General features: G+C 44.5%; 1 protein-coding gene across 1 annotated transcript in view; it reads right to left on the bottom strand.

The window, feature by feature from the left end:
- Rs1 (retinoschisin 1) overlaps positions 1 to 13,349 on the bottom strand; it is a 25,851-nt gene that overhangs the window by 10,810 nt on the left and 1,692 nt on the right. The window contains exons 2-3 of the mRNA XM_021153603.1: positions 3,851 to 3,876; positions 1,374 to 1,479 (exon numbers count right to left, since the gene is read on the bottom strand). Of these exons, the coding sequence (XP_021009262.1) occupies positions 1,374 to 1,479; positions 3,851 to 3,876 (132 nt within the window). The remainder of the gene's footprint in view (positions 1 to 1,373; positions 1,480 to 3,850; positions 3,877 to 13,349) is intronic.

The raw sequence follows: 13,349 nt of genomic DNA, 5'->3' as shown, positions 1-13,349 counted from the left end.
AGTGCTGGGATTAAAGGCGTGCGCCACCACGACCAGCATCGCAGGAGATTCTTGAGGGTTAGACTCACTTTCTGTTTTGTTACCTCCCCCGCTAAACTCCTTTTGCTTGCTATAAGAAACCATGGCCACTTGCATCCTTTACCTGTGCCCCAGTGTGATTCTTCCCCATCCAAGGCACAAAAATGGAGAAGACTGTGGCTGTGGTTAGGATTAGACGGTCTTCTTCCAGAAGGAGGCATATCTCCCCATTCGTAGCAGAAAAGAAATGTTCATTTCCATTGAATGATAAACCTCAGTATGATGGAGCCAAAGCCTTTGTTCCGGCCTTCCTAACAGTGCCCAGCACAGGGTTAAAGTCCTTGAACAGATTTACACATGCATTACTCGAGAAGACCCTTTAAGTTGGGCAGGTCACACCAGCATTTAAAAGCTGCACGAGTACTTGCCACCAAGCATAATCGGACGTCCTTGAGGAAACGCCACTTCACCAAACCTCCTTTCTGTTCCCCAACTCCCCACCCCAGTTTCCTAAAGAAGAGACTGAGTTTCTGTTGAGAAACAAAGATTGAGGCACTCTGAGAACCAGGAGAGGCATGGCTTTCATGCACCATCGGCCCTGGGCCATGGAAAGGATAAAGCCTTGCAAATATTTACAGAGATGTGCAAGCCTCTGCAAGTCTGCTCTAATTCCTCACTGTAAACTCCAGGAGGCAACAAAACAAAAGAACTAATGTCTACTAAAAGGCCATAGTTGGCCAAGTCCAACACAATGACGCCTTGTCCCATTTATTCCTCCTAACAGCCCCATAGAGCTGGGTCACCAAACTGCCAGCAGTTCTCAACTTGTGGGTCACGACCCCCTTGGTAAACATCTGTCTTCAAAAATATTTACGTTATGATTCATAACTGACAAAAATCATGGTTATGAAGTAGCAACAAAAATAATTTTATGGAACTATAGAGTTCCTCCATGTTGGCTGTATGAAATGAAATGACAGTAATTTAGCTTCTAGAAGCGACTTGTTTTACTAAATTCTTGCCCTCCATATCCTCATTACTGATTTAGAGACAGCCTGACTCCACAGGATATAGACACACACACACACACACACACACACACACACACACACATTTCCTCTGATACCTAAAAGGAAGGGACTTCCCTCACGCTGAGTTATTTTCAGATAGCATTGACAGTTGGGTCTTACCTGACCATCTCAGGCAAGCCAGGGAGGAGAGAGAGCCTGGCAGTTGATAATGAACAGAATCTTGGAGCAGTGGCCACGGTGAGATGTGAAGCTCACAAGCCAATTTGAGAGAAAGCAGAGGGTTAAGAGTTGGAAGGAGGAACGCTAGGGCGTTGAGCCACTCACCTGGAATACAGTCTAAGGAGGTAGCTCCAGCAGACCACAGAGCATTGGCTCCTACCTGGCAATCACACTTGCATGCCTTCTGGTACCAGGGGTCCTCACCCTCATCCTGCAAGCAGCCAGAGGAGCACAAGTCACAAAAGTCGTAGTCAAAGGCAACTGACCAGAGCATCACAAGAAGCTTACTTGCAAAGGTCAGAGCCATTCATTACAGTGTGTGGTTGGCTGGCTCTACGCACACAGTGGCCCTTCGTCTTACACTGCATGTTCCTTTTTAGCTTGAGTTCTTGCTGCTGCTGCTCTTACACAGGGTCTCTCTCGTGTATCCCAGGCCGATTTTAAACTCACTGTGTAGCAGAGAATGACCTTGTTGAACTCCTGACCTCCTGTCTCCACCTCTGAGTGCTGGGCTTCTAGATGGGTGCCCAGTTTACATGGTGTTTAGGATCAAATCAAGACCTTCACGAATCCTAAACAAGTGTTCTGTCAACAAAGGTACACTCCAGCTCTATATTACTTTTTTAAAATGTGTGTGTGTGTGTGTGTGTGTGTGTGCGCGCGCACATGTTACATTCAGGTGCTCGTGTTCTTGTATGCTCATGTGAGGATGCTAGAGGACACCTTCGGGTGGCATTCTCAGGAATCCCATCTGCCTTCTTTGAAGCAGGGTCTCTTACTGTCCTGGAGCTCACCAATTAGGCTAGACTAGTTAGTTGGCCAGCATGCCCTGGGGATTCTCTTGTCTTCACCTCCCCGACACTGGGATTACAAAGTCCTGCCACCATGCCCAGCATTTTTTATGAGTTCTCTGGATTTACCACATGAGCCATCCTTCTATCTCCTCCATCCCCCTTTTTGTTTCAGGCTGGGTCTCATTCAGTACAGGCTGGCTGACCTCCAACTCTCTGTGTAGCCAAGGATGCCTTCCGATCCTCCTGCCTCTATGTCCCAAATGCTAGAATTAAAGACATGTTCCACCATGCCCTGCTCATCTAAATAAAAAAATTGCCTCTCACTATAGGCACCAACTGATTATCCCCAGGGCTACCTATGTACACAAGGATAATGTTTACCTTCTTGGAGATGGAGTTCCAGTACAAGATTGTACTCTTTATGCTCCCTGGAGGATCCTATCTAAGGCATCCAATTTTAAAACTACAGTAGTACATGACTGTAATCCCAGCACTTGGAAGATAGGGATAGGAGGATCAAGAGTTTAAAGTTATCATCAGCTACCTATCAAGTTCCAGAGTTCCAGGCAAGCCTGGGCTACAGAAGAACTTGCAAAAAAAAAATGACATCAAAAAAGCAATAACAATAGCAAAACAAATGCCAATGTAACTGGGTCTGGTATCTGGGCTACATACAAAACTCCTGTCCCCAAAACAAAGAAGCCCAGCAAGCTTCCTATGGGTGCAGCTAAGTGTTAAATCACTTGCCTAGCATGGACAAAAAAGGTACCTAAAATAGGTCTGGGTGGGTGTTTTTTAGATTTTTGTTTTTATTTCCTTGTTTTGAGACACAGTCTCTTGTGTCCCAAGCTGGCCTTAAACTCTATGTAGTCAAAGTAAAACCTTGGAATGATGCCTCTAGAGTTCTGAGATTATAGGCATTCACTATCATGTATGCTAGATAGCACTCTGCCAACCGAGCCATATCCCTAGCTTCTCCACTGAACTCCCCCCTCTTTCTCTCCCTCCCTCCATCCATCCCTCTTTCCCTTCTTCTTTGTCCTCTTTCTCTCTCTCTCTCCCCCTTCCTTCCTCCCTCCCTCCCTCCCTCCCTCCCTCCCTCCTTCCTTCCTTCCTTCCTTCCTTCCTTCCTTCCTTCCTTCCTTCCTTCCTTTCTCCCTCCCTCCTTCCCTTCCTTTTCTCTTTTTCCTTTTAGTCAATGTCTCACTTTGTAGCCCAGGCTAGCTAGCCTTGAGTGCCTCAGTTTACTGCATGCTGGAGTAATAGGCCTAAGTTCAGTGTAAAACTTTTTTAAAAAGTACATTTGAAAGGGACTGGGGAGAGGGCTAAGTGGGTAAGAGCCCTTGCTGTGCAAATATGAGGACCTGAGCTCAAATCTCCAGAGCCCAGGCAGAAAGCTGGGCATGGCTGCTTGATGTGGCCATAACCCCAGTTTAGGGGGAGGGGATAGAGAAGGGTGATTTGGGTGGCTCATGGCTAGCCCACCTAACCACAAAATCAAGCTTCCAGTTTAGTGAGAGAGCCTGAATTAAGGCAAGGAGGGGTAGAACAATAGGAAGACCTGCCTTTCCACTCATGCCCACACCCAACACACAACTAAAACAACAGACATTTGAAAAAGGCGCTCAGGCTTCAGGAGTAGGTATCAGTGTGGATCACTTGCTTAGCATGCCCAAGGCCCTTGGCTTCACCCTCAGCATTCTTCCCCCCAATAGTGCTAGACTCATACATTAGTTTTACTTCAAAAGCAACACCGATGAAAATTCCACCCTTCTTACTGTAACTTACCTCTGTCGATGACAATCCCAATGTGGCTGAGCAAAAGAACAAGAGAGGGAAAAAATGAAATTAAGAAAGGAAAGAAGGCAAAATGAAAACAATGCCATGGAGGTTAAGGAGCTCATTGTGGAAAAAGTCCAGCTGGGGCCTGCATCCAACGCGAGAACAGATGCTGGAAAAGGAGGCAGGAAAAGGATGGCAATGACTATTGTTTTTTCTTATAGAATTATGGAAAATATATTAATATAGCAAAGCAGGGTGCAGTACAAGCTTTCTTTTTTCTTTCTTTTTTTTTTCTTTTGGTTTTTCAAGACAGGGTTTCTCTGTACAGCCCTGGCTGTCCTGGAACTCACTTTGTAGACCAGGCTGGCCTCAAACTCAGAAATCCTCCTGCCTCTGCCTCCCAAGTGCTGGGACTAAAGGCGTGTGCCACCACGCCCGGCTACAGCTTTCTTTTTTAAACTACATTTATTTACGTATTTGTTTGTTTGTTGTTTTGTTTTTGTTATTTTTATTTTTGTAAGGGGTTGGGTGAAGTGGGAGAGTGATGTGACGGCACCATTGCTCCAGTGTGGGGATCAGAGGAAACTTTGCGGAAGTCTCATTCTCTCCTACCATGTAGGTTCCAAGGACTGAGCTCAGCCTTTTTCCTTTACTGATTAAGTACTCCTCCTCCTCCTCCTCCTCTTCCTACACCACTATCACCCTTTTCTCCTCCTCCTTTTTCTTCTCCTCCTGCCACTTTTCCTCTCCTTCCTCCCCTTCCTTTTACTCCTCCTTCCTGTATGATTCCCAGTTGCCTCCCTGTGCCACATTCTTGTTAGGAGAAGTCTGCTGGTGGCACACGACTGTAGTCTCAGCACTCCACGAGGAAAAGGCAGGAGGGTTGTTACTCTAAAGCCATCCTCAGCTGCATGGAAGTCTGAGCAAGCCGGGGATGCACGAGACCCTGTTTCTTAAAGCCAGACTGGACTACCAAGCAAAATCTTCATAGACAAACAATGGGGACTGGAATTAAAAATACTGGACACTCTTCCAGCTAACCAAGGTTCAATTCCCAGCGTCCACTTGGTGGCTTACAGTCATCTATAACTCCTATAACTCTTATCCCAGGAAACCCTATGATCTGTTCTGTCCTCTGAGGGCACCAAGCATACAAGTGGTACACAGACATACATACAGACAGACACCCATACACATAAAATCTTAAAAATAATTAAAACAACAAAAAAGGTTATTTTTCACAGGACGGTGGTGGTGCACTCCTTTAATCCCAGCACTGGGGAGGCAGAGGCAGGCAGATTTCTGAGTTCGAGGCCAGTCTGGTCTACAAAGTGAGTTCCAGGACAGCCAGGGCTATACAGAGAAACCCTGTTTCGAAAAACCAGAAAAAAAAAAGTTATTTTTGCCTGGACTATTGGTTGAAAAATTTTCTTGAGGTCTGTCTATAATGTACAAGAGCTATTAAATCATAATAACATATAAACTCCATGTAAGTAATCTGGGAGCATTGAAAGTGCAAAAGTAGCAGGAACAGGTTTAACTCATTCAGCTGTGTGGTGGCTAAAGTAAACTATAAGCATCAATATCCCTCGCCGGCCACTTTCTCTGACCCAGGGTCTCATTATGTAGCCATTGGCTATCCTGGAACTGACTATGCAGAGGGGGCTGACCTTGAACTCACAGGGCTCTGTCCCCTCCTCGCAAGTGCTGGAATTAATAGTGTGTACCTCCACCTCCTCCTCCTTTACTCCTTTCCCTTGCATTCTCTTCCCCTCATCCTCCTGGGTCCCTCCCTGCCTTCCAATAACTAACCCCCTTCTGCTTTCATGTCATGTATGCTGTTATCCCCACCCAAAGATCTCTCCTTTTCCATTCATTTTTCCTATGAAAGAAGACAGTGTATAATAATTCCAATTCATTTAATAATTCTCTCAAGAACATTCATACTCTATGCTCACAATCCCCCTACTCCATATGGCTATATGGTCTCATGGCTGTACTGGAACTCGCTATGTAGACCAAACTGGCCTCGAACTCACAGAGATCTACCTGACTCTGCCTCCTGAGGGGTGGGATTAATGGCACGTGCCATCACGCCCTGCTTGTATATGATGCCTCAGTCACAGGTTGAAGTAGAGTCCTTTGAGTAAATACTCAGGAGTGGTAAACCTGGATCACGCAGTAGTTCTAGTTCTAGTTCTAGTTCTAGTTCTAGTTCTAGTTCTAGTTCTAGTTCTAGAGGGGTTTTGTTTTGTTTTGTTTTGTTTTGTTGGAGTGGGAAGGGAACCTCTGTGCTGATTTCCATAGTGGCTACGTATGCCAGTTTACATACCCACCAACAGTGAATAAAGTGTTCTTTTTTTTTGGTAAAACTTGATAGGTAAATCTGCATGCTTGTATGTGTTCCTGTGTATACAGTGTATGTGCACGTTGAGTTAAAGGATATCCTTAGATGCTCCTCAGGAACCAGTTACCTTTTTATTTATTATTATTGTTATTTTTTTAAGGTACCATCCCTTAGTGGCCTGGAAATAGATGAATAGGCTAGGCTAGCTGTCCAGCCAGCCACAGGAATCCTCCTATCTCCTCTTCCTCACTATGCCCAGCTTTTTTATTTGATTTCTGGGGATTGAACAGAGATCTTCATACTTGCATATCAGGTACTCCGCCAGCTGAGCTCCCGCATTTGCATGCTTTTATTAATCTATCATTTGTCATAAGGAGTCTCAGCCATGAACCTGAGAATGAATAAGTAACATAAATCAATTTCCCCTCATCAGTACCAAACCCCCCACTTCTTTTCAACAAAACAAATCCTTTTATTTCTGTGTTGACTAGAAAACAATACATACCTACTGTAAAATTCTCAAAAGAAACCTGAGTGTAGACAATGAAAGCTGTAGGTCCCTCCTCTAACCACTTTGTCATTTAGTAAGAGAATCAGATGCCCGTGAAAAGCTTTCAGCTTGAGAGTAGACACTCATCTTTTTATCATGATTATAAAAGCTACTAGTTAAAGAACACACATTTCCCCGTTCTGTGGCCACATTGCTGCACTCATTGTGAGACTGTCACTGTACTGGGGCATCAGCCCTATGCAAGCAGAAGCCTTGTTCTCTACCCAGGGAGACCTGAAGACCTAAAAGAAGATAGACTACTGGGCAGTGCCCATGGTGATGCTGGGGTTGTGATGGAAGTCAGGACCATAGCTCCTAAATCTACTAAGACTTCAGCAACTTCATTGGCAGCCAGCATACGGGTAGCTCTTCCGGGACCTTGTTCCTCTGTTAGTCATCTGTTACAAGCAGAACTGACCTTCTAGGGTAGCAGTGAACATGAAGGACTGCCATTTTTTATTGTTTATATTTGGGGGTTTTGGAAACAGGATCTCATATAGCCCAGGATGGCATCAAACTTACTATGTAGCCAAGTCTGGCCTTGAAATCTTAATTCCCCAACATCCACCTGCTGGATATTGAGATTACAGATATTCAGCTCCATGCTGGGTTTGGGTGTTCACCAAAGTACTGGCTTCCTTTCCTCCTGCTCAATTGCTATGTTGAAATCTGTTCACCAATGGGAGAGCATCCGGAGATGGAGGGTTTTGGAGGTGCTTAAATCACTTTGGGGCTCTGACTAAGCTATCTACTCACATCAATGGAATGCGTGCTTTAATATAAGGTCCAAGAAAGCTGGATACCTTCCACCTGTAAGGACACTGAGAAAAAGCACCACCTATGAACCATTAGCCCTCATCAGACACAGAACCTGCTAGGGCATTTGATCAGGGACATTTGATCCTCTAGAACTGTTGTCATATGCAAGCCAGTCTGTGGTGTTTTGGTTAAGTTGAGCAAGTGAACCAATGTCTTAGTTTCTTAGCTATTGATATCCTAAAGTACCATGACCAAAGTAATTTATAAAAAAGTATTTAATTAGGCTATATGGTTTTGGGTGATTAGAATTCTGGATGGCAGAGCAAAGGCATGACAGCTGAGGGCTCATTTTTCAATCAATAAGTAGGAGACAGAGAGAGGCACACTGGGAAACTTCAAAGCCTTCCCCCCCGTTGACAGACCTCATCCAGCAAGGCCACACCTCCTAATCCTTTCCAAACAGTTTCACCAACTGGGGATCAAGTTTTCAAAAATAGCCTGTGGGGACCATTTTCATTCAAACCACCACAAGCAAGTACTACAGTGAAAAGGCCTGCATTAGCAAAAGAAATCGCAGAGGGCTTCTTCTTCCCAAATGCAATGGATTCTCCCCAGCACTGCCCTTCCATCTGCACACTGCACACTAGGTATTGTCAGTCTTTCCTGTCTACTTTCAGTGTCCACCATTCGGATAAATCTTGGTTTTCTTTGAGAGCTTAGCTTACTCCAAGTACCACACAGACATTGCTAAAGCCAAGGTTTAGACTCCTGCATTGAATGGCTTACTAGAGCTCTACATGTAGATGCCTCTTATTATTCTAAACAGGACCCAACCACAAGTTGGTAGAGTAGAGAACAGTGCCAACTCTTATATTCTTCTGTTGATTGGTAGAAAGGAGTCTGGCCTCTTTGGTTTTGGTAATTTATTCCAAGGCTGAGCATATGTGTTCCCCATAAACCACCCATTCCATTCATAATTAGAAATGCTTTCATATATTTTTCCCAGAATAAAAATGTGCCCTAGAATATTCATGGAAGCAGACCTTGTAATGCCTACTCTTCAACTGGAAGTACTTGTGTGGCCGTCAAGAGGCAAGATACATAGTGATAAATTCACAAACTAGAACACTAAATCACAATGAAGACAATCAAAAGTAAAAGGACGTGGTAATAAGAAGGATGGGTTTCTCCTCTCCATTCCACAGACCCTGCCTGCTCTTAGCACTCCCTAACATACCTCACTGCTAAAGATAGTTGCATACATCTATCCTCCATCTGCCAATGCAGAGAAATGAAACCCACTTGCTCAAAGCCCCTCAGATGGGTGCTCCTCAGGATATTTCCTTATCTCTATGATGAGTCTCGAGACCATGGTCTGCCTCCTGCCCACCTCTCTTTATGAACATTTGCTCTCTGCGTTTCTTGCCATGCTCTGGTCCACAGATTTTTTTTTCTTTTTGTCTCAAATTCCCCTACTTACCTGTCAACTTCTCTTCTTCTACATCCCCTTTGCTGTGAAAAGGACTTTCCTAATCCCAAGTCACCTGTTGGCCCCTCCCTCTCTTCCTTCCTTCCTTCCTTCCTTCCTTCCTTCCTTCCTTCCTTCCTTCCTTCCTTCCTTCCTCCCCCCTACTCTTTTGAGTCAGGGTCAGGGCTAGAGCTATAGCTCAGTTAGTAGAGTGCTTGTCTTAACATGCACAAAGCCTCGGGGTTGATCCCTAGCACCACATGAACTAGACATGGTGGCATTCATTCTTGTAATCGCAGCACTTGGAAGATGAACGCAGGCAAACCAAGAAGTTCAGGGTCATCCTTTGCTTCGTAGTGAGTTCAAAACTAGCTTCCAGCCAGCCTAAGCTACATGAGATCACTGAGCTATATATAACCATAGTCCGGGAGAATTCAAGAGATTAGCACCTCTCGGATTTGTTAATCAGGAGGTACTATGTTCCACCTTCTAGTCTCAAGAGAATCTGGGATACCTAAGAGACAATGAAATAAGGACCTAACCACAAGGCAGACATAGGGTAGGAGCTTATTCCTATGCTTCCTTAAATTTGGGGCGGATTTCTTGCAGGTTCCGCCACCCACTGGCTTCCCACCCCTCAGCCCCAGAGGGCTTACTGGTTGCATAAACATCAGTTTGCCAAGACTTTTGTGGAGAGATAAAAGAGAGAGGACCAAAGCCCAAATATGTCCCTAAGAAGTTCAGGTGAGCCAACCCACAGTTCACAAGAGGCTCAGCAAATACCTTTCAGGGACTTCTGCAACCTTCCTTATTCCTGGAGGGGTAAGGATGAGACCTAGCTGCTAATCAGGCATGGTGTAGGAGCTTATTCCTATTAAATTTGGAGTTGATTTCTTGCAGGTTCTGCCACCCACTGGCTCCCCTCCCTAGCAAGCATTTGACTGCAGGCAGCCTGGGATTCTAAGGTGCCAGATTCCTATGAAAATGAGCAGAGACAGAGGGAACAGCAGGCGCTTTTTACAGAAAAAAACACTGTCACCAAGGGAGCAGTGAATGAAAGTCACTGTTGCAGTTCCCCCAAAATGATTTAATCACCAAAACAACTGGGGAATAAAAGCTTTAGAGCTTTTTTTGTCTACAACATATCACACCAGAATATAATGTTGTTGGAAAGTGAGAAAGGTGGGGGAAATGGCAACCTTTAAAAGAAAAATCATAAATTACTTCCATCTTTTTCTGCCTACTCAGGTCGTTCCGTGCTCCGGGCACATGTTTACAGGTGACACTGCCACTTGCTCATCTTAGATTTGTGCAAAATGGGCTCATGTGTCCTTTTTATTCAAATGGTTGAGCCGCTGGGGAGGTCCTTGTTACCACTGGAGGTTGGGGTGGGGTGAGGGTCAATCAAGGCATGCTTATTTCTCTGCATGGCCCAAGTGAAAAAGGATACCTTAGTGATACAGAGACGAGATTATTTTAAATTATTTTGGTCTTTCTGATTGGGGATCACCAAATACAGTATTCACTCATTTAGAAACTGACAAAGCAGGGGAGAAAAGTATAAAAGTATGAATGATTTAAAAAAAAAAGTAACCAGTCCCTTCATCTACTTGAGAAACACACACACACACACAAAAGACACAGGAGAAAACTAGCAGGCTGCAATAATGTCCCTCTTGGGAAGAAGAAAGAAGGAAATTGCTTCTAGTGTGAAAGTGTTGCTATTTTAGGCGACAGGCATATTCATGGGTAAATCTGTTATCCTTTCATGCTCAACACAGATGAACCTCACAGACACACGGCAAGCAAAAGACAAAAGACCACATGTTGTGTAATACCATTTCAGTGTAAAGTCTAGAAGAGGTGAATCTATAGATGACAGGAAGGGGATTTGTGGATGCCAGGGACTGGGGCTGGGGGCTGGGGAGAATAGGGAGTAAGTATTTAATATCTGTAGTGCTGAAAGGGTTCTAATATTGGACCATATGTGCCCACAGATCTGTAAGCATATTTAAAAAAAAAAAAAGCTATTGAAGTGTACCCTCTAAGTGGATGAATTAAATGCCACAGAAACCACAGCTTTTAAAGGTTGCGTTTGGCTGCAGAGATGGCTCACAGATTAATAAGATATACTGCTTTTGCAGGAGACTCTATTCTCAGCACCAATGTCTGGTGGCATAAAACTGCCTGAAACTCCAGCTTCAGGTGATGTGATGTCTCCACAGGCTTCCACAGGCACCTGCATGCAGATGTGCATACTGCTCCCCCAGACACATAATCAAAAATAAAATAAGTCTTTAAAAAAAAAACAGTTGCTTTTTTACAAAAATAAAATTGCAGTATCTGATGGTTTTTATACCCACAAAAGGGACACAGTTACCCGTAAGATGGGGCCAGATAACCCCCTCCACCTTTATATAATAAACATAACCCAAAAAGTGGACTAACACATTTTAATAGGATGGATGCTTTAATCATCATGAATGGCCTAAGATCCACAATGCACAGTGCTCTGACTTTGTTCTAGGCCATCAGAGGCTGTCTTAGTGTGATCTCATGTGTGTTCCTAAATGAATTCTCACCCAGGGCAGAAACAAAGCCTGTCTACTGATCTTATTTCCCAATAATAAGAAACTGCTGTCATCAAAGAATAGAAACAGCATAGAATAAATGAGCCAAAGAAGCTTTGTGCATGGGCCCCCACTGTCCAGTGGAAGGTATCTTTCCTATGTGTGTTGGTTTATGTCTCCATCTGAACTAGAAACTGAGAGAGCAGCGAAGCCTTTGTGTCCTATCACTGTCCTCTGTTTCCCACTGTATCCACAGTTGCTCTGGGTAAAGTACACAGGAACTTTCTGAGTCATGCTATCCATTTTTGGATGGCTTGTTTCCTTCTAAGTATGGTGCGGGATACACACACATACACACACACACACACACACACACACACACATTAGTAACCGTTTAGAGGACTTCTGCCCATGGGGCAGTGTACTGAGTACTTACTTGAATGAGACTGCTCCCCCGAGGCTCATATGAATGCTTGTTTCCCAGTTGGTAGAACTGTTTCGGAAGGGTTAAGAGGTGTGGCCTTGTTGACGGAGGCGTGTCACTGGGGACAGCTTTGAGGTGTCAAAAGCTCACACCAGGCCCACTTAGCTATCTCTCAGCTTTGTGACTGTGTCTCAAGATACAAGCTCCCGGCTACTACACCAGCACCATGCCTGCCTGCCTGCCTGCTACCAAGTCCTTACCTCACCCTCTAGAACTATAAACCCTCAATAAACTGTTTCTTCTTCTCTAAGTTGCCTTGGTCATGGTGCCTTAGCACACCAATAGAAAACTAAGACAGATGGGAGGGCCAAAGCACAGCTTTACTAGATGAGGGGATCTAGTCTAATTCTGAACATCAAACTCTAATGTTTACCCTGTTGCAAATATTCAGACATGGGTTTGTATTGCACACGGAGACCAGAGGACAATTGTGGGTATCTGTGGATATCATTCCTCAGGAGACATCCATTTTGTCTTTTCTTTCTACCCCTTTTTTTTTGAGACAAGGTCTCTCATTTGGCTGGAGCACACCTACTAGGCTAGGCTAGGTTAGACTGACTGGCTGGCTGACTGACTGGCCGACAAGGTCCAGACATTTGCCTCCCTAGCACTGGGATTATAGCATGTGTCACTATGTTTGACCTTTTTATAGACTTTTATTTTTCATTTAATGTGTATGAGTGTTTGACCTACATGCAATATGGACCATGTCTGATGCATGAAGAGGCTACAGGAGGCTGTCTGAGGCCCTGGAACTGGAGTTATAGAGCCCTGGGAACCAAGCTGAGGTCCTCTTTAACAAGTGCTGTTAATTGCTAAGCCACCTCTCCAGCTGTCATGCCTAGTTTTGTTTGTTGTTCGTTTGTTTATTGTTTTTTAAACAAGAAAAGTTCTGGGGATCGAACTCAAGTTTCTGTGTGTAAGCTATAAGCACTTTCCAGACTAACCTATCTCTCTGACCCCAGACAAGGGTTCTTGCTTAGATCTTTTTGTGAGAAAAGAGCAAGGAACCAAAGAGAAGCAACATCGATAGCAAACATCAGAAAGCCTGAGAAAGATCTTGGGATAAGCTGGGTATATATAACTTAGGGGTAGAGCCATTGTTTAGCAAGCACACAGCCCTGGGCTCCATCTCCAGGCCCGACAACTGAAAAAAAAAAAAAAAGGCACAAATTCCTGACACGTAATCGAAAGGGCTAAGGTGGAATACCAATAACCCGGCTTAAAAACATAGAAATTGCCGGGCGTGGTGGCGCACGCCTTTAATCCCAGCACTCGGGAGGCAGAGGCAGGCGGATTTCTGAGTTCGAGGCCAGCCTAGTCTACA

The sequence above is a fragment of the Mus caroli genome, chromosome X, assembly GCF_900094665.2.
Source record: "Mus caroli chromosome X, CAROLI_EIJ_v1.1, whole genome shotgun sequence".
Classification (NCBI taxonomy): domain Eukaryota; kingdom Metazoa; phylum Chordata; class Mammalia; order Rodentia; family Muridae; genus Mus; species Mus caroli.
The sequence above is the reverse complement of the archived record's forward strand: the minus strand, read 5'-3'. Positions and strand labels throughout refer to the sequence as shown.